This window comes from Phalacrocorax carbo, chromosome 10 (assembly GCF_963921805.1).
Source record: "Phalacrocorax carbo chromosome 10, bPhaCar2.1, whole genome shotgun sequence".
In the NCBI taxonomy this organism is placed as follows: domain Eukaryota; kingdom Metazoa; phylum Chordata; class Aves; order Suliformes; family Phalacrocoracidae; genus Phalacrocorax; species Phalacrocorax carbo.
In genome coordinates, this window is record NC_087522.1 from 2,106,049 (window position 1) to 2,128,722 (window position 22,674).

At 42.0% G+C, this 22,674-nt stretch overlaps 1 protein-coding gene across 1 annotated transcript; it reads left to right on the forward strand.

Moving 5' to 3' along the window:
- Positions 1 to 8,208: 8,208 nt before the first annotated feature.
- Positions 8,209 to 21,622, forward strand: MEIOB (meiosis specific with OB-fold). The gene is made up of 13 exons (XM_009511433.2): positions 8,209 to 8,277; positions 11,638 to 11,695; positions 13,079 to 13,210; positions 13,968 to 14,040; positions 15,442 to 15,637; positions 16,148 to 16,248; positions 17,923 to 17,975; positions 18,063 to 18,158; positions 18,547 to 18,648; positions 19,152 to 19,305; positions 19,680 to 19,857; positions 20,349 to 20,435; positions 21,321 to 21,622. Exons 1-13 carry the CDS (start codon positions 8,209 to 8,211, stop codon positions 21,453 to 21,455), a joined length of 1,434 nt encoding a protein of 477 aa, XP_009509728.1. The 3' UTR covers positions 21,456 to 21,622.
- Positions 21,623 to 22,674: the final 1,052 nt, after the last annotated feature.

The following is a 22,674-nucleotide window of genomic DNA, read 5'->3' on the forward strand; positions in this document are numbered from 1 at the left end:
AATTTTGTGCTTAAACACACTCTTTGCTGGATCTGCTCTTTCATCTGACCCGACTTTTGTGCCTTAAATCTCCCTTGGCTTTCCCGGTGGAGGCAGCCTCCAAGTCGGCGAAGCCTGCGCTCTTTCCGCATCTCCATCGAGTTTGGCTGAGGCAGGAGCCTTATAAAAGGGGAGCTGGGGATTTGCTAAAGAAGGTTGAAATGGGGAGGCTGAAGCAAGCTGGCAGGGCTACACCTTATTTCTGCTGTTAAGAGCAGGGGTGAGGGAGGAAGAAATTCACTGAAATTGGAAGACTGGATATTTAAGAATGATAAAGAAAAAAACAAACCAACCAAAACCATTTTTGTGTGTGTTATGTGTAGCTAGTCTGTGGGACTTTAGCCACAAGGTCCTCTAGAATCTGAGCGCAGATGATGAGATGAAGAAAGCGTGAGGCGCAGGTAATGAAGTCATCCCTGTTGCTGTTAGATGGGAGACGCTTTGGAAGGGAATCAGACTTGAAGGCTGGAAGTCAAACCCATCGCTCGCATCCCAACCCGCTTCTCCACAGGCTCCCTGCCGCCTCTTTGAAACCATGGATTTATCCATAAGACACAAGATCCCGAGTTAGACGGGCTTTCATCTGCGTGGCAATGGTTGCTCCTCTGTTTCTGCACTCATCTTTAATCTAACTCAACCGGCTGCAGCGGAATTACATCAGGGACACATTTGGCCTCCAGTATTTACACACGCAAGTGCCAATTTCCCCTTTCGTTTCATAAACGGGTAGTTAAGTACATCAGCGAGCCACGTGAATCGCCACAGCGATCATACGGGGCGAGCTCCAGAAAAGGAAATACTAATGTATAGCAAGACAAGAACAAATTCAAAAGAATAGAAGAAACTCTTGTTAGATACGAAGTGCCTTGCCAAGCCAGTGAATCTGGATGTAGTTAGAGAGGTGTACAGTACACAGAAGAAGTCTGTAATATTTTATTTCAGGGATATATATTTCCAGGACAAGTTGTTAGATTGACCTCTAGCGTTCATTTTCTTAAGGGAAAATATCTCGATAAAGTCCTGTTTTGATCAGGTCTCGTACCTTCGCACTCTGAACGGGCGTTGGGGGGAGGTTTTTGTTTTTCTAATGGATAAAAACTTAAAATGTCCTTGTCAGTCTGCAGGAATTTTCTAACGAGCTGGCTGACAGGCAGCCAGGCATACTGTGGAAATGTTGACACATGATTACCTAGGAAGGGGCTGGATGCGGTCCTGGCTCTCGGAGGCGATGGGAGGCTTGCCACCGCCGCGCTGGGGCCAAGTGCTCAGCCAGGAGATCAAAGGTATATTTTTGCTGGAAAGTTTTGCTTGGATGGGTTGTTTGGATTTCACTGGTGCTCTGTTCACTGAATTCTGTGGTGGGGGAAAAGGTTTTATTTACTCTAAGATCTCAGTTTTCTCTTACAACCATCCCCATCTGTCTTTGAGAGTTATGTCCCAAGTTTTCCTCTTCGTGAACTGTTCATGCAGGGCTTGAGTTTTAGGCTTGGTTGGAAACTGGAGCCACTGAAGATTGGAAGGGTTTTCCTCCACTTTTGTGGCTGGAAGACACTCCTCCCGTGTGTCCTAATAGGTCTTGTTCAGTATTGTGTGTCTCAAACTGAAATCGATATAATTTATTTGGTTTTGGTTTGAATATTTGAATAGTTGAAAATGTTCGAATGGCAGCCAACTGATGTTAAATATTTTCTTTTTTTCCTCCCAAAGCGTTCTTCCTCAGTGTCAGGGAGCTGTCACTAAAACTATTTTTAATGGTTGTATTTTTTAATTCATGATGTCTTGTTGGAAAATACTCATCATTTTTTTGCTTGTCGAAGGAGAAAGAAATTCTGGTCTTGGGGAAAGTGATGAAAATCCAAGTAATTTCAGTGACCTCACTCAAGTTATTTTGGAATTATGTGCAGGAGAAGTTATCCTCTACAGTGTGAATGCTCTCACGCCACTTGGAGGCTCCAGAAAGTACTTTCCACCTCTGTAGTTTCAGGCGAGATAAACAGCAGGCTGAGGGCTTTAAAATCTTGGGCAATGAAAGCTTGATCTTCAAGAAAGCAAGGTAGAGTACCGCTGTGCGGACAAAGAGAAGCGAAGAAAAGACTTGTGTCGGCGTTTTCAAGCAGCGAGTTCCTGTATGGACATCTTACTCTGACTTTTTGCGATCAAAAAGACAGAGAAGGATTAGTTCTGGCATATGTTTATTTGCTATTTGCCGAGAATATACCAACTGCTTGGCGAGACTATCCAGAATGTCTTAGATTTCAATTGTGGTGTTTATTCTTTGCTAAAATTCTGCCATGGCCACCTGAGGTGAGCTGATTTCAGTCCACGGGCTGGTGCCGACAGCTTGCTTTCCTCTCCGGGTTGTGCCGGCTTGCCTGCATTGCATGACGTTTTTGCTCCACCCTTGCGCATATGTTGCAGAAGGGATTAATTAGTGTTGAAATAGTTATGAACTGAACTTGCTGGCGAACGGGCATCCAGGCCTTGCCTTGGAGAGGGAGGACGCTGCCTTCCCCCAGCATGGACCGCTGCAGAAATGCTGTGCTTGCTGCATTCGGGGCCTGCAGATGCCAGGCACCCCTTGCCTGTGGGGATGGCTGGGTCTGGTTTTAAGCAGTTTCATGTGAATTCATCAGAGAGAACAGGGAGACTTTGTTGTCTTGAGACCAGCCATTGTTTCAAAACACCGTCCTTCCTGGACAGCTGGAAAGGGCAGAGCTTACATGTCACACATAGCTTTACACCTAAAAGCAGGCTTTTTTCTTCTTTGCCAGCAATAGGGCTTTCCTTGTGCAGAAGAGAGCTGTTGGCATCGCCACGCGCGCCCTTGGCACGCAGTGCTGCTTGCTCACGCACGCGTTTGGCGTCGGAGCTGCCTGCAGGCGTGCAAGCACTGCTCGTGCTGCTGCCACGCAGATGCACCAGCCTCGGGTCTTGGTGTCTTCCCTGGACCAAAGAAACCAGAATTAACACAGATCAGGCGGGAACCAGCCACATTAATTTTAATTTTAAAATAAATCTCCGGGTTGCTGCTTTTTCCTGTGGTGCTGGAAGTCATGGCACTGCTCAGAGCGAGGGAATCCCACTGAAACAGCACCAGGATGACTCCAGTGTTGGGTTCCAGCGGGGGGGACGTGGCGCAAAGCGAGAGATGAACAAAAACTCTCTGCGGTGGTGGGGAGAAATTTAAGTTAAATATCCCTCAACTCGCTGAGCACCTGTTGGCTGCATCAGCACCTGCATTACTCCTGCTGAAGATGCCCATCATTACTCCATCAGCGCTCCCCATTCGCAGCCAGTTCAGGTATCAGCCAAAGCCACTGAACAGTGAATACCTTTAATAATTTGCTGCTTTTAATGCATTCAGTCAGGCCAATTGCATAAAATTACAGGTCTGCTCTTTTCATTTTACGGGTTCTTTTTGTCCTAAGAATGTATAAATATTCAATGAGCCCGCTCAGTAAATGCTGTGGGCAGCGTAAAACTAAGAGCAAATATTTTTATATTGCTCTAGCTTTGCAGATGCTTTTGAAGATGATTTCTGAAATGTCCCTGCTAGCGCTGGATGGGGACTAGCTTCCCCTGCACGTAAACGGTACAGATCGTCACGTAACAAATTGCTAAGTGAATTACAAAATGGCATTTGCACTCCTTGACCATGCCAATGAGTGTAATTTAAATAAATCCATTCATGAAGGCCTAATTAGCAGGGACCGTGCAATTTGCAGCCCTGTATGAGAAGTCTCCGTTAATGACAGATTGAATCTGGCAGAGTGCTAAGTGCCGCTGAAGTGCTGGGGAGTTAAAATCACTCAGACCTTTCCGGGATCAAGCACTAAATCAGAAAAATACTGATTTTCATGTTGTTGCACTCTTGCAGGGGACTGGTGCTAGTACTGGAGAGGGAAGCAGGTCCTCGTGTGGTACATGGCCCTCAGGAAACTGCTTCTGGCCCTTCGCTTGCTTCTGTTTTTCCAGCTGTCAAAGGGAGATAAGGATGCTGACTTCTTTTAGAGACCACTTTGAGGTTGATTGAGGAGAAATCTTGAGTAAAGCTGAGTACAAAGTTGAGTAACTTTTGTTTTTGCAGGCTCTCTTCAGTGTTTGTATTAAAAATTCCTAACATGAAGAACCAGCTGACATTGTAAATTAGCGGGAGACATTCAGGCTATACACTTGTTTATTATAAGCACCAATAAAGATGTTATTTGTTTACAATAATCTAGAGGAGTCCAGGTCGCTGACTGTCCCCTGTTGTGCCATGTGCCGTACGAAGGGCAGAAGTCACAGCATCACCGTGAGACAGGTACGCCAATCAAATTAATTCTCGCCTCTGTATCTGCAAGTTTAGAAATTCAGCATCTAATCATGTCTTCCAGGGAAATAAGTCTGGTCTCACATCTGCTGCCTTTGTGCCTGTGGCCAGATCGGTGCATCCCTTCATGATGGCCCTGATAACATCTTCCTAGCAGGAGCTATCATGGGAAAGTAAAAAGCAGCTTTTTTTTTTTCAAAATGTAGGCAGACTGAAAATGGGAGTGGGACTAAACCACAAAGTAAACCCACCCGATCATTAGATGTCTGCTGAGGCTACGGGGATGCCGAGGACTGGTGCACAACAGCATCCTTGTTCTGGTGGCTTTGAAACAAAACAATGCCTGCGGCCCCGGCCTGGGGACGCCGCTGCGTCGGGTTTCACCTGCCCTTTGTGCCTGTGGGAGAAAAACAGCCCAGCCTGGACAAAACCTAAGGAAAGCAGTGACTGTGCTGGGCAGCAGCGCAGGATCCCAGCTCGGTTCAGCAAGGTTCCATTTAAGCAGGTGCTTGTGTCCCACCAAAACCTTTCTGAAATACTAGACAAGCTCAACACCTGCAAGCCCATGGGCTGTGATCCTGCTTTTATCACCCACTGCAGCGGTGGAGACCCCGCAGGTCTCATTTCAGGGTTTTCCTGGTTTACCTTTCAGTCATGGTGGTAAGAATGAGACCTGTACCTTTGCCAGCATTGTCCAGCTAGCGTACAGGTTATCCTTCCCATTCGATTAGGATCCCATCACCATGTTCATTATCTTCTGCTTGTTCATTAACCTGAGGTAATTAAAACAACAAAACTAACAAAAAATAATTACCTCATTCCCTTTATTGAAGACTTCAAACCTTTGGAACAAAGATAGATCCATGGATCATGCTGTATAAAAGGTGACCTAAAAAAAACCCGCCCAGGCTGTCAGTTCTCTGGCATGCCATTTGTCATCAGCACAGTGTAATTATCATGGACTTTAGTGACACAATAAATATGAGAGCACAGGTGGTATCCATTTTCAGCTGTTTAATTGAAGAAATGAAAGATCCTGTAATATGGAGTCAACACAGAGAATTTGTCAGGCCACACTAAAAACTTCAATAGCCATGACCTTGAGGTCATAAAATTACTCATCAGGAGTAAAATTTTTTATGGTACAGAAGTGAAGAGTATCGATTTAATAAAAAATAATTTTATACGCAATATAAATGGACAAAATGGCTCACACGAGTCTTCTGTAGGGCCTGAAAACCCAGGAGTGCTGTGTGTAAATCAATACAAATAATATCTTAAAACATAAATTTTAATTCACGTACAAAATACAGGCTGCAATATTTTTTTCCTTAGAGCTACCACAAAAAAAAACAACCAACAAACCAACCCACTAGGGGATGGTTCCTCCGAAGCTTTCTTAAATTTGCTTTGTCCTGCTGGTGTGTTGTGCATTTATAATTGTAGCAGAATAAGCCTGACTTTAGACTGTTGGGCTGGTGTTTTGTTGGCTTCATTAAGTCCAGGGACTTGGGACACGCTAGCAATCCTGCTGAGTGCATTTCTTTAGGAAAAGAATTTCCAGGGCCTGCTGTGGAGTAACACTGCAAGGAAATACAAAATTTTTGTTAGAACAGCAAGAAAAAGGTGCAGTCAGGTGGTTCAGATGAACATCCTACAGGGAAACCTGTATGTCGGGATGAAGCCGCTGCCCCGGAGGGAGTGACGGGGCTGTAATGGCAGGAGATGCGGGTAAAGCCCCACAGATCAGAGGAGCCACAAAAACTCACACCCGAGCTCTGAACCCTCATGTTTGGACCTGATGAAGAGCTTGCTCACTCAAGCTGAAGCCGACGGTGCTGTGCTTGGAGCTGATCCCTCTGGGCTGAGCGCCATTCTTCAGGTACGTGAAAGCCCCCAGACTCTGAATTCCTGGTGGTTTTTTCCCTTTGGCAGCCATTCTCTGAGCCCCAGCGCTGTGGCTGGTGCCCGCTGTGCAGAGCCCTGGCCGCCCTCACACCGCTCCCCCTCGCACCCGCGCTGGCCCTTGAGGGAAGGTCGGGCACAGCGAGAGGGCGCCAAGCCCTTTTCCCGCCCACGGCGCTCGCCGCCATTTTGTCTCCCTGTCCTGAGCACCTCACGCCTCCCTTTCGGGGCGCTCCCTTCCCATCCCGGCGGGTCCGTGCCTCCCCTGAGCCCCCTTGGTGGTAGGGGGTGCTGAGGGGAAGGCTCCTGCCTGCCCAGCCTCCAAGCGGATGCTCTCCCTCCCTGTGTGGGACGGCCGCCATGTGTCACTCGGGCTTGGGCAGGGAAAGAAATGAGGATGATGATGGGCCCACGCAAGAAAGATCTCTTTGCAGTGTAGAGCCTGGCCTGCCAGACGCCAGTTTGGGATGGGGTGGTGATGCTAAAGGCTTCATACTTTTATTTATTGTGATTTCCATCTTGTCCTTTCTCTCAGAAGAAGGTCTAATCCTGGGTGAGAGAAAGTTCCCTCAGCTGCCCTGGGGAGCTCAGCCCCTGCCTCTGAGGAGGTAAGTGAGGGCTGCAATTGCACGCTGCGGCTGCCCCTGCCAGGGCCTGCGGCATTTTAAATCCTAAATTGCCTCTCTAATCTTCCTTTGATACATGTGTTTCCCCCATGCTGTTTTCTTTAACCTGATTCAGCTGCGGAGTGAGGTATGTCATTTAACAATATTTAACTTCTTTTGAGGCAAGAATATTAACGTGCCTTGGAGGGATCGTTGAGGTGACTTTCCTACGTAAGTGAAAGTGAATTCTTCCATATCATGGGATGGGAATAGGTTTGAGGGGCCCATTGTTCAGTAGTTTTTGTAAGGCAAATTTGGGATATCTTTCTGTGAGAGTTTAGTTTGAAATGCTCTTTGAGAGAAATCACTTTGTTCTCAGACAACTGCTTACTTTTTTAAAAGTGTAGACCGTCTATTTCTTTCCCAGCGTGTTCAACAGATCGTCATACTAATGCCCAAAGAAATGGTTAACGATTCTCACACAAGGTGCCAGGTATAAAGACTGCGAAAGCCATTCAGAACTTTTGTTATAGAGTTTGAACAGGCATCCCCTGAAAAATGTCAGCAGTTCTCTCGTATTAAAGGTTATTAAGATTTGGACAACTTGACAGTTCCTTTTACAAAAAAAATAGAATCTGACAACTATTTGCTAAATATCAATAATGTCTCTGAGGGTACCCATGAAATAATAAGAGGCATTCAGGCGGGCTAACAAAGCGTCCATGGCCCGACTTTGGCATCAATAGAGAGGACTTGAGTTCGCAGTAGCTCACAGGAACGGGCAGCAATGCTACGTTGGCAGCCTGAAAACAACTGATTTCTAAAAAAAATACTTTAATAAGTTCAAAACTTTTCTACTTTGAGGAAGCAATGAACTCACATTTTAAAGTAGTTTAATATTAAGTCCAAAGCCTCAATTAAGGTGGCTTGCAATGCAACACTTTTCTTTCCTCCCATGTAAATTGCCTTTTATATATGAACTGCCTCATTAAATTCAGTTGGACTTCCCAGACAGGAGAAGGAGGGTAAATATTTTTCAGAGGCTGGTCCTAATGGAGTCATTTAATGTTGAATAAATGAGTAAATAAAAATTACAGACTTTTATTTGAGAAGCATAGGTAGAGCAGTTACAGTAAAATTCATAACTTACATTGCCAAATACAAACGACAAAGAATTGTCTACCTGAGATGGCTTGAAATACTTTTAATTGAAGACAGATGCTATTTAGGTCAAAACACTTGTGTTAAAAAATAACTTGTTATTCTCGCTATGAATAGTTTAAAGTGATTTGTTTAGATTTAAAAAAAAAAAAATCTAAATTAGTTTTCTCAAGTTACAGATAAAGAATGGCTTATTCTCGTTCAACACGGGACTTTGTTGCACTTTCAGATCTGCATCCAAATCTTGCTTGTCCTGTAAGTCTCATGGACATGGTACTTTTGTTCTCAAATGAAATTGTATATGACTGTATTATATTACTGCAAAATTATGTAATTGATGTGTATTTAGATACTAATAGCATTAGTATAATTGTTAGATATAAAGTACCTTACCTTCTTTGTGTATAAACCAGCAAAATGAAAATTGATGCTGCTGTTGTCCATAGTATGTGGATACCACAACTCCAGATATTGACTGGACAATTCAAGGTCTGAAAGTATCAGAGGCTTCTTTGTAATGTTTTAAATGGATGCTGAATTAGTAAAGACATGTACAGAGTCAGCATTATGCAGCCACAATACATCTGTAACCTACAATAGTCTTTCACTGGAAGCTGTGAACGTAAGGCCCAATCCTGCAGTCTTTACTTGTGTGCTCAGTCCCTCTGAGCTAAATAACACAGTCCTGAATTATTCAGGCAAAACTCTTGGTGAATGGTATGGTGTTTTAACCAGATAAAATCTCACAATTACGTGTCAGATAGGATTGTTTCTGTTTCTTTAGAACAAAAAGCAGGTTTTGTGGTTGTCAGTTTATGAGGAGCTAAGAATTTTGCTTGTGGGAGTACAGGGGAGTAGGATGAACCAAAAAGTAAATTGAATGAACAGTAAAGCTTTGTAGTTGGTAGATTCATACAGATGCTTGAGTATCCATTTTTTTGTTGTTGTCCGGGTATGAGTAAGGACCATCACCACTGGAGTAAGAGCTGAACAGGGGAGTGGGCTGTAATACTCAGTATTTTTCTCTTTTGGGTTTTAGATGATTGAATAAAAAATAGGAAGTCGGGGGCTGGGGGGTGGGCACAGTTTTTCACTCTTTGCTCTCCAAGCTTATGTTTTAATATGGGAGGGAGGAGGCTACGTTACTCTCTGCAGTATTTGCCACCCCTCACCGTGCAGCCCGCCAGCGATAGTGTGTCCTCCACGTGTTCAGTGCTGCTGGGAGCTGGAGACTGGAGAACAGAACAGCGAGGCAGCGTTACCCGCGGAGGCACTGCGAGCTGTGCCGCGGTGTTACAGCCGTAGTTCTCCACGCCACTCAAAGTAGAGGCCCGTCTACGGAGCTGTATGCCCTGCAGAAGCCCTGAAGCTTGTGAAGAGAGTGAAAACAAGGCGTTTTTCTGTTCCCACAGCTTTGTATTTGGGAGGGGCGCAATTCAGCCCTTTTTTCTCATTTATTTTAAACAAAAGAAAGAAAAATCACAGGAAAGGGGTGAACTAGGAAAGGGAGGTTTATATGCCCTCACAGCAGTATTGTATATTCTTTCCAACTTTTATAAACCCCCAGTCTCCAGTAAAGCTAATTTAGTCTGTCATTCACAGTTACTCCCAAATACGGTGATCCACTAACTCAGTTAAAAGCTTTTATTTTACAAATAAACTGATTTTGAGTATTGCAATTAGCAATATATAGCAAAGAAAGTATTCTTATAAAAAGGTGAATCACTGGTACCTCATGATAGAACGGTCACGTGTTTAGGACTTTAAAAACAGTTGAGCACACATTGTTCAAAGTCATGGTTTTTTACTTGGCCGTTTGTTTCTTAAAAGTGAAGTAGATCAAAGTCTGAGAGGCTTGCAATGCGTTAATGCTATAGTCTCATGATTCGCTTGAGCGGCCTTAAGCAATGCTCTGCCAAAAAAGGCAGTATGGCCCGTTTCCTCACTGCAGGCGTGTTCCGCTCCTCCTCTTTTGGTGAAGCTAGCGCTTGTGTAATTGCACAACAAGTTGATCAAGGAAATGATCTCTGGAAGTTTTTCTACCCTCTCTCTCCCCACTCCCCCCAAAATAGTTTCCAGCCAGATCACTTCCTTCTGCCCGCTTGCTGTGCAGGCTTAGTGCTAATGTGAGAGAGGTGAGTGTATCTGCAGCAGGGACAGGAGAGGTCTCTTGGAAACTGTGGATTTACATCAGCTTAGTTCATGTGAAGAGTCATTCTAAATGTCAGTTCTTTTGACTGGTGGAGAGATACAGGGTATGTTGTACTCTGATTTAATTGATACAGAACCAAAGATAGAACAAAGAAACAAAGAAGGCTTTTGTTAGCGTTTGGTTAAGGAATAAAACCAAAAATAGACAAATAAAATCCTAATCTAAATCACTATGCCGTGGACAGATAGAAAGTATGCTGTTAGAAAGATTGGGAGAACTAGGGTATTACACTGTTGTACAATACGTCCTCTTAATGAGTCCATTTCCATCACTGTAGGATAAGACAGTTACCTTGCTCCATCTAGTGATTCAAAGGAAACTGGGCACGCGAGGTCTCATTTTTGAGCCCATGTCAGTGTTGTTACAGCGAAGTCAGGCTGCGTTGCTTTGTGAATAGGTACAAAATTCAGCCCGCGTGGATTATTAAATTGTCACGCTGCGCCTTGCTAGCTGGCTGCTGAGGTTCCTCTGACGGAACGAGAAAGTCCGGCGGAACTGCAAGTAAGCGCACGTGGGAACTGGAAGGGATGCGGCACGCTCCGTGTTCTGAAGGACCCTCGCAGCACTGCAATGCCAGCCTCTGCTCCCAGCCCTTGTTACCATACCAGCTTCCATTGCTTACCTCTTAAATCCCAAACTAGCACTGCAATACTCTTCTCTCACACTGAGGATGACCTTTTTATTAAAAAAACCTCACCACACAGCTATATGTTATATATATATATATGACTTTCTCTGTGTGTTTGCTCCTAGTAGTTTTGTTTGACAATTGAGACTGGGGTGTTTTTGCATAATACAGGTTTAGCAAAGCAGAATAAGATCGATTTGGTTTTGAATCATGAAAAAGGTCCATTGCCTAAGCTCCCTTTGTAGTTGGTTGAGAGACAGCAAGAAAAAGGCACCTGTAGAAATTCATGTTGTTAGATGAGGATAGGATAAATGGGCCTCCCTGTGGATGTACACGTGTGTACCTCGGTGCTGACAGCAGGGCGAACCTTGGGTGCTTAACTGTAAAATAAATCCTGTCCAGACTTTTCACGGCGCATTTAAGGAGATCCGAGACCTGTGCAGAGAGCGTGAAATAACAATATTGCTGCCTACCTGAGGAGCGATTGCTGTAGGACAGCCAAAATTGTGAATGCTTTGGGTGAACTTTTGTCCTCCCATTGTCTTACAAACAGAAACAGATGTATTTCTTTTAATATTTTTATTAGTCACTCTTTTCCTCAAAGTCAAATTGTATGTTTTAGTCTTTACTTCATACGGTACTGTGGAATAAATAGATTAAAATGATTACCAGTCAGAAATATGTTTATCATCTGTAGAGTACAAGTCCATGAAATCTATTTCATCACATACATCTGTGTTTAATACTTGTATTCTATAATCTTTTTATTTTTTAGAATGTAATCGGTGTGGTTATTGGGAAAACAGATGTCAGAGGCTTTCCAGACAGAAAAAGTACAGTCCCTTTTTTAACTGTTTTTACTTCATTTTCTTATATGGTATAGTTTGGCGTATATGACCAAAATTGATATTTAAATGATAAGCTGTAAAATGTATAGAACAAAAATGCGCAAAGCAATTTGTGTGTGTTTGAGAACAGCGATGAAAGAGCAGCATTTGTTCACCTAAACCTTACCAGTGAGAATTTGTTTGGAAAAACTCCATCATGGAAGTGTTTCAGGGTCTGAAGAAGATGGTACCAGTAGGAACCCACTAGTATACATAAATACCGCTGGAACTGATCTGGTCCCTTTGTCTTCATCCTCTCTTAAAACAGAAATGTTAAGGAGGTGTCTTGAGGAGGGAAACAAGTAGTTTCTGGTCTGAGTAGCACCAGCTTCATCTTATCATATACTCAAAGAAAAAATGGGAATAATACGTTGTTAATACAGCATTAGTTGGAAACTGAAGTAACATATGTAAGGCTTCGGGTTGATACAGACACTGTTAGGAAGCATCCCCAGCCCCAGAGAGCCATTCCAGCGCTGTGTGAAGTGCTCGGCCATCCTGTTGGCATTGTCATCAGGCTGAGCTGCTCTAGTGGTGAATTTTTAGGAGGAATTCATCATCGTCACCAGAAACAATTCTACAGAGTATGAAAATATGGTGTTCATGTTTATGCCTCCATGGAACTACAGTCAGATTATGCTTACAGGTCACTATACAGTTTTCACTGATAATTTAAAAATAATATATTGCATAATGCTGTATGATCCATGGAAAGCTTTGTTAATTAGCTGAAAGAGAAAAGGGAGTGCTGTGTTTCAGGGACTGATACCCTCTTGACCATGAACTTTCCATAGAGCTGGAAACATTTTGCTTCATTCAGTTAAACCCCTTGGCACTATTGGGACAGCGATACTACCTGTGATCTGCCGCCTTGCACGTCGTCGCGCTGGTCTCGTACGCGGGCACAGCTGGCTAAAGGCAGCCAACCTGCTACCGAATTTGGGCTAGTCCGTGAGCTAGTTCACAGCTCCGCCTCATGTGCTAGCCCTGTTTGTGTTTGCCCATGCCTTGAACGTAACATCGTACGGGTCTTTTATGCCTCTTGCGTTAGATCGGTAAGTTATAGGGTGCTGCCTAAAGTTAAGTGGTAGGTGTAGGCAGATGGGGTGGTACAGCTACAGGTGCGGTGTGAGTTGTAGCCATCCCCATCCACCAACACCGGCGTGTTTACTGAACAGTTTGCCGACCTCTAGTGGTACTCACCGGGTTGTGGGTAGTAAATTCATGACAAAATCCAGGAAAGCCTCGAAAAAATAGGTTTTATACACACATTCTAGATTGAAATCAAGCTGCGCTAATGAATTGTAACAGCACTGTGTATTTTTGCAGACATTGGGGCCGAAAGATACACCTTCGGTTTTACTATTCGTGATTCACCAACTTATTTTATAAATGTAAATTCTTGGGGCAGAGAAGAGTATATTAGATCGCTTTCAGAAAGCTTTCGAGTTGGTGACTGTGGTAAGTTGGAGTTTATTCTTAACTTGTTTCTGTTTGAATGTGGGTTTTCTCTCCAGTAAATCAGCGTTATGTGTTTGTGGTTTTGCTATATTTTCCTCTGAGGACTCAGAAAACAGTCTAATTGGAAACAAATTGTTCAGTTATGTTAAGTATAAAGAGGAAAGGAGTAAGATTTCAAGCACTTAAATTCAAAACCAGTAAATATGTCAACAAAAAGACTAGATACAAATCCACTGAATGCAGCCACCCACAACTTATCTATAGTTAGTTGATCTAAATTCTTACATTATATTCAGGTCTTACAAATGATGAAAAATAAACTCTGTAAAGTAGTTTGGTGTTTTTCTTTTCTTCAGTTAGTTACAGATACGACCATGACTGTTCACAAAAACACAACAAAAACCTTGTCTTTATTTACAGGCTGTGCTTTTATCTTGTTAAGTTAAAAGAAAGACTTTGCTGCCCACGGCTGCTAGATCAGTGTTTGGGCAAAACTTGTGACGATGAAGAGTACACACACGAGAACTCAGTGTCATTTTGTTTCCATTAAATGTCTGGAGGACTCCTGCGGGACTTAGGCTATAACATGAGCTGCCTGGACAGACATGGTTTTCAGTATGAAAACATTTAGCAGTAGTTACTGCATGTACCTTTTCCTTTCCATATCAACCTTGAAAGCAACCATTTTGAAAGCCGCTCCTCTTCTTATGTATCTATATTCAGTTTTCTAACATTACTTATCGATGTTTTGTTTTAGTTACAATTGAAAATCCTTTAGTTCAGTCAAAGGAAGCAGAAAGGGAAGAAAAATTCAGCCCTGCAACTCCTAGGTAAACGTAAAGCATAGGCTGGTAGCTCTTTGCAGAAAGATCAAAGTGAATGCTTGCGTTAGGTGCCAGCCAACTGCAGCAGCGTGCAATTGGTAGGAGTATTTCGGGTTAGTCTTCTTACGTAGCTGTACCTTCCTCTCTCTGTTCAACCATGTGTGGTCAACTAATCTCAAAAGAGGATAGCTTTCTCAGCATACGGTCTTTGGAGTTTTGTCATGAAGCAATAATGGTCCTTGTAACTAAATGGAGTAAATTTAATTCTTTGAGTAAAGTCTACTAAAATTATTTGAAATGGATGTGATTTTGAAATGGATTTGATTTTGCCCAAGTGTTTTATCAGCCATCGCTGTTTTATAGACAGTATATCCTTCTCAAAATCCATTCACATGACCCGTTTACCTAGAAAGTATTCGAATCCACTGCGATGCTATTTATTACTTATTCGCTAAGGCAGTGTCATTCCGTTTGTATCATGCAATGTATATATGTTGTCTTTCAGCATAGCCTCTAAAATCTGAACAGTTTGAAGCGGTGTATGAAACGAACATTGCAAGTTGTGATTTAAATATGGTTTAACTTACCTTAGATACCTAAGATGTAGATGTTAGACTAGTACACCTCTTCTTTAATTAGGGTTTCTTTCCTAATTGATCACATTCTAATATTTTTAATCATACGTCGGTCATAAAAGTATTGCATATGTGCACGCTGAATTGGCAAGTTAGAGGTTTTATGTTCGTGCTTGCTGATCATCTCCGAGCTTTGTAGCAAATGTAGAGCTGTAATAGTTACACTCATTTTCTGGCTAAGCAGAAAGAAGTAAAAGAACAAATGTCAGGTAGAAGCTTCCCCGAGGAAAAGAGCTCCGCTCTACATCTATAAATTTCATAAGCATTATATTTATCCAGAATATACTGACTATATCTTATTTCCACTGGCTAACAGTGCATTATAAACATTACTGAGGTCATTGGGCTCCTACTTTTGAAAGCACCGTACCAAACCCAGCCTGACCCATAGTAGTGTCGTATTATGCCACGATGCCAAAACCTCTCAATTACTTGGATTACAGACATTTCAGAATTTATTTGTTTTTTAGTGATTGATAAGGGCTGAAAGACTTACAGATGTGTATTGTACATTGCTAGCAATTCGTGCTGACTTTTCAGTTCTAAACAAGTATAAAGTACACAATTATGAGTCTTCTGTAAGAGAAAAGTATATATAATTTTAACACAATCATTTTAGAACAAATGAATTCCAACTTTTCCGTATCTTCAGGGAAAACAATAAAGGAGTAAATCAGCAGTTATTTTCTCATGTGAATTAATATTTTACACTGCTAATATATTGGTGAGTGAACTGTTGATTGACGTGGTTTCTTTTGTGCGTACTATCTAGCTGCTACAAATTATTGCTCAGCGAGACTCACTCAGCGGTCAAAACATCTTCATGTTACGAAACGGACCCCAAGCTACTTTCTCTGTTGCATCTGCCTGTCAAGGACCCTCAGGACTATTACTCACTGGGTGATATCATTGCGAATGGACAAAGCCTCGATGGAAGAATCCTTAATGTGCTTGCAGCTGTAATGTCAGTAAGTTCCGGAGCCACAATAGAGCAGTGTTTTTCTTCCCTATCATGGGTAACTTCATTGACCTAAGTGCAAATATGGATTTTTGGGACTCATAGTGGGCAGCAATCACGGGGTTTTTTTGTTTGTTTAGGTTGGCAGTCACTTCAGCCGAGTTACACCAACCATACGAGCTACTTGATGAGATTTTTATCAACAACATGAGGGGGGGAATTAATGAAATGGAAATGTCCTACATCAGTTGTCTTTTGAAATCATGCATGTGCAAGCAGTAGATAACTTGAAATTTGCAAACCACAGGCTTTCATAAAATAAAATATATCCATTTATCTTGAAGAAGAACTACTGTTGTTAAACTTTTAGTGGTGTACGTGTTTGTTTTTTGTTGTTTTTGTTTAGTGGTCTACAGGGTTCCCTCCCCCATTTTTTAACTCTTCTGTTTTCTATGTTATCGCTTCGATTCTCCTAAACACTTGGTAGAGGAAAAGTGACCGCTTCTCCTTCTTCTTAAAGGTTGGGGAGCCAAAGTACTTTATGACTTCAGACAAAAGAAAAGGTCAGAGGTGTGAAGTAAAGCTGTATGATGAAACAGAGATGTCCTTTCCAATAGTATGGTAAAAAGTCTTTTCATTCACTAAAATACACAAATTAATGCAAGAGCAGGTAAAGGAATTACCTCTAACACATACTGTTGTAACACTGTCTTTTAATTTAAATGTACAGTTATTTGGGTGGCGACTGCGGTGAGGCAGCAATGTACACTGAACAGAGGCTCAACGAGGAGATTCATTAGGATGACCTTACATATATTGTCTAGTTTTATGACTTGCTGACAGACTGCTAGCTCACGAATGGCAAAATGAAGCTTAGTTCCAACCAGTTACATTTTTTTAATGTGGAAATTTGAACTAATTCAGGAAATGGCATTTAAAAACAGCTTCAAAGGCAGTATATTTCTTCCACCAACTTGGGCGGGGGCAGAAAGAGGAGCACGCTTCATTTTTAAAGCCAAGCAGAATTAACAAGTGAAATGGTAACAGGTTGAAATAGTTTTTAAATGTTTAAAACAGCGCAGAAACATTTTGATACTACTTTGGCCATGTCTTCAAACTGCACCTTGTTTACAAACGTGATTACATCCATACCCTTTGTGCATGCAAACAGCAATTTGTTTACACAGGAAATTTGCCCATAGTTCGTTCAATAAACTCATGGCTTATCTATGTGCAAGGGTGTGCGGGTATTTGTTTGCACCAGGTTTGGTGTCTGTTGGCTGACGTGACCTTTGTTCCCTAGATAGACGTAGCAAGGTAGCATTGCGCTCCATGCCTGCGTTAAACCGTATTATCATTCAGTGTAATGTTTAACACAGTTCGTGTATACACACCAACGCTAAAGGGCACCTACGGTGTGAGGTTTTCTAGCCCTTGAGCTGCCACCAATGCAAACTTGCAGTGGCAGCTCCAACACTCGTTTCAGCGCTGGTACGTAGTGATACAGAGCTGTACACCTGAGGAGTCCTCAGGAGCGGAGACAAGGCGGTGTTACTGCGGTTACGCTCAACGGTGCCTTTTGTGCTTTCACGAGGCAAAGATTCAGGAAACCCTTGAGCAACAGCATTGCAGTGAAGATATTTCAGAGGCAATGCTAGATGAAAAGTAAACACCTTAAATCTCTTTCCAAGGATTAAGAAATAAAAACCCGCCAGAACAAAACCGTGCTTTGGCAGTGTTCTTGCCATCCAAACTTAGGAGGAACTGAATGAGATTTTATCAAGGGACCGAACCATCAAACTACTCTATTTGAGGGATGCCACTGACCTCACTCTAGTCTCATCAGCTACAGTTACAAGGATTCCAGTGTTGGAAAGCCGGCTGAACTCGTGGCCTAGTGATGTGAGCAACAGCTTGTTCCCGCAGAAAAGGCTCAGCTGATAAGCAGTTATTTTAAAAGTGATTTGCTTTAGTTAGAAATGACTTTTGTCAAGGTTGAAAAACACACAGTATTTTTCCAGGTATGTTCTGCATTGAATCATTTTGAACAATCTAATAGCCCTTTATTTTATCCCGTTTGGAACAGAATAAAACAGGGATTGTATTAGACCGTACATAAAGCACCCTGGCTGCAGACTAGCTGTCGTGGATGTACGCGGCATTTCATTGCTTGTGCGTGTCACAAAGGAGCTGCGTCCCCTTTGACCAATTTAGTTACATTTTTTAGTAGTTTAGAACCAAACAATGAGTGCTGTTTCAAAAGATGTTCTGATACTCTGACTTCTTTTAATTTAGTTGGGATAATGAATCTATCCAGCTTGCGCAGAGTTGGATCCCGCGAGAAACAGGTATAACAGTCTCGTTTGTATGTTTTTAATGTAGTTCTTAATGTGGTACTTATTCTACAGTAATGGGATTTTTTTTTCTGTGCACAGTAATATTTGCATCAGACGTGAGAATAAACTTTGACAAATTTAGGAACTGTATGACTGCAACTGTGATATCAAAGACCATCATTACAACTAATCCAGGTAAGAGCTGTTGAAGTATTGATTTGGTATTAGTGATCATTCTAGATTAGAATGCATGAATTCAGCTATTGGAGACCTGATTTCCTCTGCCTGCTTGCCTCAGAAACCTCCCTGCTTCTTGTCTGTTACGTAGTGACCGATGCTTTTGTCTCCCACCCTTTTTTTTTTTTTCAATTTTATGATTTCTTTTTAATTTTGTCTAAGCAGCCTTCATATACTCCACATAGAACTAACAAAGTAAAAAAGAGAAAAGCATCTCTTGGCTAATGCCAAGAGACAACATGTTGGTGCTCCCAGGATAAAAAGTTGTAAAATGTAATTACGCTGTTATTTTTACATGCTACCTATGTTAATAGCTTTTTAAAAAAATATATTTTAAATTTTCAAGAAACAGCAGAGGCAGATGCTCTCTTCAGCTTCATAAAAGAGAGTGCCCAGTCAGGAGCTTTGCACGATAAAATGGAGGAGCAGTCAAAAGAATCCATTAACTGTAAGCATGGATCCAGACACTTTGACTTTATTTAACTCTATAGCGTGGTTGCACAGTGCAGTTGAAATTTCAAGCTCTTGCTCTGTGTGTTCACAGAAACAAAACTAAGGTATAGCCCGGCTGAATACTTAAAAGTTTGGACTGGTGTTACTGGGGCGATCCCTTGTGAGATCAGCTGTGTCTTCAGGGCTGGTGACTACGCCCACTGGCAGCCTGTCTGGCATGATCTTTCTGTCTTCAGAAAGTACTAAAAAGGGAGAGGGAAAGTTTTTTGTTAAAAACTCATTTTGGGGGATACAAGGATCAAATATCAGACATTTTTCTGATTTGATTCCCCTTTTGTTTTATTTTTGTCCCAAAATGATAAGCCCACTTCAAAAGGAAGGTGTGGGGGGCTTTCCTGATGCTTTAGATCAAAATCTTTGCTTTTTATTACTGTAAGACATCACTCTTCTGTGTTGTTTCTTTCTCAGACACACTTAACATGTCTTTTAAACTTTTAGTGGAGACCATAGTTGATGTTTATACTGTGGAACAGCTGAAAGAAAAAGCTTTACAGAGTGATGGGAAACTTGAACCGGTCTATGGCATTATTTATGGCTACATTTCTACACTGGACCTTGATGATAATGCATCTAAAGTTATTCGCAACAGATGGTAAGCAACCGCCTGGTTTAAGTTTGTATTAAAACGTGCTCATCCTTCTTCCCCTGACTCAAATTAGACGGAACAATGTTTTAGTCGAGTTTGGGATAAGAAATAAAACTCCTGGAGGACGCCATGTGACTTTCTGTTGTGGAGACTTCCAGAAGTAGCAAGGAAGAGGCGCTGGCTTTATGAAGGACTTGCTCTTTCTGGGCCTAGAGGACCAAAGAAGAAAGAGGCCATTTTGTCTCAGACAGATTTGAGAGTTTAGAAGATGATGATTCTTTTTTTAAAGAGGAAAAGTGTCTTGGGAAATCTCAGTCTAGAAAACAGTTTCAAACAAGGAGGAATTGCATATATGCATTAATTATCTTCTTACGTTTCAGTTCAATATGCCGCTTTCTGGTGAATGAAACGTCAAACACGTGCACTTTCTGCCGTGACATCTCCTCAAAGTCAACTTTTGCGAGCTTTGACATACTCATCGATCTGACGGACCACACAGGCACCCTTTACTCTTGCTACCTGTCTGACTGCGTAGCTGAGGAAACGTTAGGCTGCACAGTAAGTAGAAACGAGTTAGGTTGTTCTTATGTGATCTGAGCTGTGAAGCCTGATGAAAATGACAAACATATGTAAATGTTCTTTGTATATATGTGTGTGTGTACAGTGGTTAAAAAATGCGTACGGATATGGATACACGTACAGACGCTTGGCCTTTTAACAAGTCAAATGTTAGAAGTCAGTAACGGCTAATAAGAAATGTGTTAAATGTGAGAGTGAATTCCCTGTTCAGAATACTGCTTCATTTTAATTAATTCACGCTTTTCTGAGAACATGGTTGGAATTCCCTAATTTTGATTCTCACACACCCTGCAATTTATTCTGACTGTCCTGGTACATATATTACACCAAGTACTACCTTAAAAGAGGGAAAATACAGCCTAGATATGTATAAAAATGCATAAGATGCTCTTTTCCTCATAATTTTGTTGTGGAGATGTTGTTATAACTATATGCTGAAGAAGTGTTCTGTGATGTCCTGTTATTAACAGGTCCCTGAGTTTCTCGCTCTAACGGAAGCCAAGAAGACTGCATTGAAATGGCAACTTCTTTTGGAACGGAGCAAGATTTATTTTAAAGTTAGTCTTTAATGTTAATTTAAAACAGTGGCTGTTTCCAATTCGGTAGGATATTTAGTACTGAAAAATTCCATATCAGTTCTGCTGAACTTATTAAAATAAGGATTAGTTTTGGACTTATTCTGAATATTCCAAGTAAATAGTCTCTGTCATAATTTCAACATCAGGGGAGGTACCTGCAGGATCAGATACACGGGCCTCTTTCAGGCAAACTATGAAAGACACAAACTGCTCTTAGCCAATACCGGTTAAGGAGCTGATACCCCAAAAGCATTTATGCATGATTTAGCCACTGACTTCTATGGCTGTCGGTTTATAATGAAAGAGGTTAACGCTATCAGTTCACAAGAACAAGGCCCGGTCAATATATGCCACAGATTGTACGGTGTATGGGGTTACCCAAGTATATTTCTTAGTTACCCGCATTTTTGGAAATGATGTGATTCGGTCTGTCCAAAATCTGCAATTCTCCTCAAAGCAACAACCACATTAGGTTCACACACCTGGAGCAATTGTTGAAAGATCTGCTGTTACTTGCAGTATTCTTTACTTTTTTAACTGCGTGCTCTATACTGGACTGGACTCCTTTTTCACAGCACTGCCTGTTCTAGGCCAAACCTAAAATGACTCCCTTTTTAAAACTTCTTAGCAAAACTGTTCTTGCTCTCCCATCTCCCCCACCCTCTGCCTCTATTTCTAGGAGAAAAATGAAAGTGTTTTAGTTCAGTTGTGACAGGTGTATAGCATAAATGTACTCACGTATAAAATAACATAAAATATGCATAACCAGATCTGTCAATTAAACATGCTGTGTGATATTTGAAAATAACGTGTTTCAAAGTGCTCTACAGCAGCACAAGCAAAGACCCTTAATTACTTTTACAGGTCACTTTGTCACCCAGTTGGAGAACCGGACTGAAAGTGAACGTTCTTTCATGCAAACTGGCAGATCCTATAGAGGCCAGTCAGAGCTTGTTGGGAAAAGAGACTGGAAATAAGAGGTTACACTACACAGCTTGATAGCAGCTAGGAAAAAGACTAGTTTTTCACTGTGTTATTAGAGGCAGAATGCTGCTGTTGTCATATTTTGCTAAATATGTTCTGATGAAGAAGGAAGTGCATTACTAATCCCTGTAAGTGGGCTTCTGTATTGACCTTTTTCAGGTGATTGTACCTTAAAAATTGTCCTAGGGCCTCAGCTTAAGAAAAGCTAGTTCTGCTCCCCTTACAAGGGGGATGGAAGCTTTCTTCACTCAGTTTAGGATATATTTTTAAAAATCAAAAAAACCCCAAAGAGTACAAGATGGATCTGTTGAGCTTCTGTGTTTTTAACTGCCTTCCTACTTCTGTGTTAGTTCAAAAAATAAAGGCCCACTTTGAAATACTGCCTGGGGGTTTGTGGTGTATGTTGGTGAGTCCAGACACAGAACTTCTGGCAACTGCAGAGGCATGGAAATAGCCACGATGCCTGCGAGGCTGCTTCTCTTTAGGACAGACTAAGTCTTAGTAGAACAGAGTAATCGATTACCAGGGACCTCTGACCACCAGTCAATCAAGCTAAGACGGTAAGCGGCAGAGAAGAAAGGACTTTTCTTCACCAAGAAGAGTTGTTGTTGCTAGCTGAACATAAAGAACCTAGGTATGTACATTTTGCCCTTCTCCACGGTATTTTTTCCTATTTTTGAATCTATTTCCATCCTTCGCTTCCCCTGCAGCTGGGGTATTTGCCACACTCACCAGTCCTCACTGCCTGAGTGTGGCGGGAGTTGGCCTGTTTCAAATGGTGGGAAGATACTGCAGCCCTTCCCTTGCAAAGTATTTGTTAGGCTAGGACCCCTTGAGGAGCTTCGATCACCCCTGGTTATTTACCTACCTGTTAAAGCAACGTGGCAGAGGGAGAACAACTACAGAAACAGTGAATTTTGCCAAGCAATACTCCAAGATTGCATCCCCCTACTCACGTGAGTGGGAACAAGGGACTAAACGCATGCAAACCGTTGCCAGCGTGGGGTCGCTGCGTCTCTCCTGTTGTGGCAATAAACAACTCCAGAGTAGTAACTGTTATGGCTGGAAAATGTTGAAGTGAATGTTTCCATTTATTTTAATCACAACTGAGCTCCGCAATAAATACACGGTGCTTAAGACCGAACTACAAATGATGCATCGTTGCTGTTGCCATAGATGGGAATGTTTGACAGGCACGAAGAAATAGAAACAGTACAGAAAGTGAGTGTTATCC

Excerpts from the sequence above, each read along its gene's own strand:
- MEIOB (XM_009511433.2), top strand. The coding sequence starts at position 8,209 with ATGGCTTATTCTCGTTCAACACGGGACTTTGTTGCACTTTCAGATCTG. Across the intron at positions 15,638-16,147 it reads TGCTTGCAGCTGTAATGTCA|GTTGGGGAGCCAAAGTACTT; the intron begins GTAAGTTCCGGA and ends TTCTTCTTAAAG. Across the intron at positions 17,976-18,062 it reads TTGGATCCCGCGAGAAACAG|TAATATTTGCATCAGACGTG; the intron begins GTATAACAGTCT and ends TTCTGTGCACAG.